The sequence below is a fragment of the Orycteropus afer genome, unplaced genomic scaffold (genome assembly GCF_000298275.1).
Source record: "Orycteropus afer afer isolate SDZICR_OR568_19922 unplaced genomic scaffold, OryAfe1.0 scaffold00244, whole genome shotgun sequence".
In the NCBI taxonomy this organism is placed as follows: domain Eukaryota; kingdom Metazoa; phylum Chordata; class Mammalia; order Tubulidentata; family Orycteropodidae; genus Orycteropus; species Orycteropus afer.
Window position 1 is genome coordinate 345,817 of NW_006921831.1, and position 4,338 is coordinate 350,154.

Here is a 4,338-nt window from a genome sequence, read left to right on the forward strand (position 1 = left end):
GAGAGCCTACTGTCTTGGCTGGAGCTGAGATCAATGGAGACATGAGCTTAGGGGTGGAGTCAAATTTACCTGGCATTTCAGAGCTTGTACATGAGTTTAAAATGATCCCTTTTCTTCTGGCTGCCCCTGCTGGAAGTGATGGAGAGCATTACAGACAATTTCAGCTTAGTCCCACAAGGAAGTGAGTTCCCCGTCAGCGGGGGTATTCAAGCAGAACCAGGGCAAAACAGCAACTTGTCCAACAAGGGTAAGGGTGTGGGATGGGGTACTCAGGTAGCACTGGGCGGCCAGGACTCAAGATTTCATGATTATAGTCTATGCACTAGAAAGAGGCACCGAAAACAAAAACTTCAGATATGTACACTCTAACCACTTCTTCCTACGGTTAACTAGAACATGAACCTAAGATTGTTCTCGTCCGAGCGAGGCCAGAGCACACACTGCAGGGGCCCACAGCCCGGGTCCCAGAGCCTCGGTTATTCCTGAAAACTGGGACTCTTGACCAGCCCCAGCTTAGAGGCGATGCCAAAAGGATCCATGCTGTCGGTCTCCAGAGGCGACGAGAACACAGACTCCAGGTCACCCTCCTGCTCCTCAGCCTCGGCCGGCTTCATGGGCAGCATGGGCAGGAAGTGGGACAGTGGCATGAAACCCCTGCCTTTGTACAGATGCCTCTGCCTGGCACTGCTCAGAGACACCGGGAGGCCGTGCTTCTTGGAGAGGTACACGTTGTAGCCGTCGGGCCGGATCTCCTCGTGGAAAGCACAGTCGCCTGCCGAGTACCTGGGCTGTGGAGGAAATGGGTCGGCGTGAGCAGCAGGCAGCCCCGGGTCCCAGGGGAAGACAGCCGGCAACTGTGCTGCCCCCTGACACTGCAGCTTAACACTGCAGACCCAGGGCTCCGTGACTCTGGGGTTTCTTGTCTGATGCAGCTGTAAGGCGTCTACGCCCCCCTCCTGCTCCTCCCTTCTGTTACCAGTGTTGGTCACTGGCCGGAAAGATGGCCTGCCTGGCACATCAAGATAATAGTAGCTGTCCCAAGGCCCCCAAAGAGGCTGCACCTGGTGGGGTGCAGAGATGCCTGGGGAAGAAAATCCTATATACATCTGTAGTCCTAAGAAGGAGCCCTGGTTAAGTGCTGGGGTGCCAACTGAAAGGTCATGGGTTCGAGCCCACCAGCTGCTCTGCAGGAGAAAACTGTAGCACTGGGCTTCTATAAAGATGAAAAAAAAAAAAAACCTCACTGCTGTCAAGTCAGATCCGACTCACAGCGACCCCTCCTTGGGTTTTCAAGGTGGTATCACTACGGAAATAGATTGCCCAATCTTCCCTCCAAGGAGTGGCTGATGGATTTGAACCGCTAGCCTTCTGGTTAGCAGTCAAACGCCACCAGAGACTTGGAAACCCTGTCCACCAGTTCCACTCTGTCCTCTAGGGGTCCTGTGAGTCAGAATCAACTCCAGGGCAGTGGGCTTGGTTTGGGCTTTGCTTCTGTGAAGATTGGACAGCCTAGGAGACCCTGTGGGGCAGTTCCACTCCGTCTGGGGTCAGTGAGTCAGAATCAACTCCCTGATGTGGGTTTGGTTTGGTTTTTGGGGAGTCCCGAGACAGAGCTGCCAGTGGGCTAGTCCTACCCCACCCTAACCTATTATAGGAGCTCTGGTAGCCTAGTGCCTAAGGCACTTACTTGACTGCTAACCAGAAGACCGGTGGTTCAAACCCACCAGCCACTCCTCGGAAGGAAGGTTGGGCAATCTACTTCTGTAGTGATACTGCCTTGGCAACTCAAGAATGGGGTCACTATGAGTCGGGGCTGACTGGATGGCACATAACAACAACAACCCCACCCTGGGGAATGTCCTTACCATTTAGAAGACGGGGGACAGGGGAGCCCGAGAGGGCTGGGCGGAAAACATAAGCCCAGGAAGCACCCAGCGGCGTACCTGCCCAGGTTACCGGGTCACTGAACTGCAGGTGGGTGAGATGCGCTGATAAGGACCCGATGATAAGCGCAATGATGCAACCACGTGCTGCTCGGGACCGGGCACAGAGCCCCTGGGCCGCAGGGTGCCCGCCCATCGATACAGAAAGAACCCGAGAAGGAGACGCATTATGTCAGGGGCCTCGGGGAGTTTTCTGGGAGGAAATTAACATTGCCTTCTTTTCCCACAGAGAAAATGAAATGATTGCCTTTCTAGGACAATGTGGAATTTCTGTTTAAGAGGAAAAAAAAAAAAAAAAGCTCGGGTTTTGCTAAGCCACGCCCACGGGATCCAGAAGCGTAATGGGATTGTAGGTGGCGAGACCCCCGCACCCAATCCCCGCACTCCCCAGGTCTGGAGGACGAAAGAAGGCTGGGTTAACCCACCGGGCCCCTCCCACCCGTCCCCATTAGCGCGCCCCTGTCATAAGTAAATGTCACCCTAACAAAAGTCGTCACTGCGGGTTCCGAGGGGCTCTGGGCGGCAGCTTTCAGCGCGCCGACCACCTCTTTTCTTTGCCGCCTTTCACAGGCGGCTCCGCCATAAAACTTGAAGCGGGGCTCCGAGCAACAGCTCGTCAGAGGCACAAAACCATTTTTGAGATGCTGAAAAGCCCAGCACTGAGGCTCACAAAGGGGCCGACCGCGCCGCGGGAGGGGGTCCGCATCTGCAACCCGGTGGCGGCGGGGCACCTGGGGGCGCGGCCTCCCCCACCGTCTCCGGCGCCCCCAGCGCGCGCCCCAGCCCGGGAGAGGCTGCTTGGGGGGCCCCGGGACTGCACGCAGGCTTCTGGGAGCGCCGGCCCCGCGCGGGAGGGGCGAGGGCTGGCTCCTTTGAACTTCCCCCCGCCTTTGTTCCCGCCGGACCAGAGGCCAGCTTCCTCCTGCTTCCGCCCCGAAGTGGTTACCTGGGGCTTCCCGTGCACCCCACTGTCTGTAGTTGCCCCGGGGTGGTTCGGGGCTCCTGGCGACCCCATGTGTACAGAGAACTGCTCCACAGGGCCAAGGCTGCAAGCTCGCAGGAGCAGACCGCCAGGCCCGTCTTCCGAGGCGCCAGAGTGGACTGGGCCCGCGCATCTTGCTGGCTGGGAGTACAGCGCTTAACCGTTTGCACCACTCGGGGACTCCAAGGACCCCCCCCAACACCTTCTCCCCCCAAAATAAAGTTTCCTGTACAGGTGAGCGCAGCCAGGACATGCGCTACCGTTTTTTCAGCATACACCCCTAATACGCAAATTAATTCAAAAAACTCTAATCGGTCCCCAATGTGCCATGCTTTCCTGATTTTTTTTGTAGTGACTTTTTTTGTTTTAAGATCCAAGTAGCAAATATGCGACCTCTCTTCTTTCGCCCTCCCTCTCTCTCTCGCCCTCAACCACAGAGTGGGAAACAGAGGGGGGACCACCCACACACAGGCTGTGGCTGAATGGCCCGAGGTGGGTTTTCCTGTTTAATATAAAAGGAAGCGGATAATGGTTTCCTTCGGGCGCAGGGCCGGCGTTGGGCTGCTCGGAGTGCATAGGCGGCTCTCCACCACTCGGAGGCTACAAGCTGTGACCAAACACAGCAGCCTCGTCCCACTTCCTTGCGGGGTGGGGGTGGGGGAGCGGTCCGGCTCCTTGGGCCCGGGCTGTCTCCCCCGACTCCGAGCACCAGGAGGGCCCGGGAAGGGGGGAGGGAGGCAACTGTGGATTTGATCCAGCAACCCTCCGCCCCACCTGGGACAGCCGTGGGTCTGGCGCGCTCCGTCCCAGGGGGACACCTACCAGTCCCTGCAGCTGGCCGTCGGCGCCCATGCAAAGATACAGGGAGCTCTGCACGCCCTTGATGGCCACGGTCCGCAGCGCCACCGCCTTGATCTCGAGCAAACCTGGGCGCAAGGAAAATAAAAATCTGCAGTGGGGGCTGCAGGCCTGCAGCGCGTGGCTGCCGTCGGTCCCCAGGGCCGTGTCCCTCCCTGGCTCCACGCGCTGTCGGGGGCCCGGGGAGAGAGAGAGAGAAGGACGTGGAGGGGCCGAGACCCGGGGTCCCCCGGAGTGGGGGCCGGCGGGAGCCCAGGGAAGCCGGGGCCCGGGCGGGCACTCACTGTGCGCGCTCTGGCCCCGCGCGCCGTCCACTGTGCCGTCGGGCCGGATGCGTAGGAAGCAGCTGGAGACCCCGTGTGGGCTGGCGGTGTACAGGTGCCGCAGGCGGACCGGCTCGCCCCAGCCGTAGTGCACGTGCGGCCCCGCGTCCGAAAAGGCCAGCGGGCGCGCGGCCGCGGCCAGCCAGAAGCCGGCCAGGGCCAGGGCGCGGAGCAGGGCGCGCCCGTTGGGGACGGTCCACATGGCACCTCTCTCGGCGGCGGGCTGCTCGGG

At 59.7% G+C, this 4,338-nt stretch overlaps 1 protein-coding gene across 1 annotated transcript; it reads right to left on the reverse strand.

Moving 5' to 3' along the window:
• Positions 1-476: 476 nt before the first annotated feature.
• FGF19 (fibroblast growth factor 19) lies at positions 477-4,308 on the reverse strand. Its single transcript, XM_007949318.1, has 3 exons — positions 4,068-4,308; positions 3,748-3,851; positions 477-788 (listed from the first exon to the last, which is right to left on the reverse strand). Exons 1-3 carry the CDS (start codon positions 4,306-4,308, stop codon positions 477-479), a joined length of 657 nt encoding a protein of 218 aa, XP_007947509.1.
• Positions 4,309-4,338: the final 30 nt, after the last annotated feature.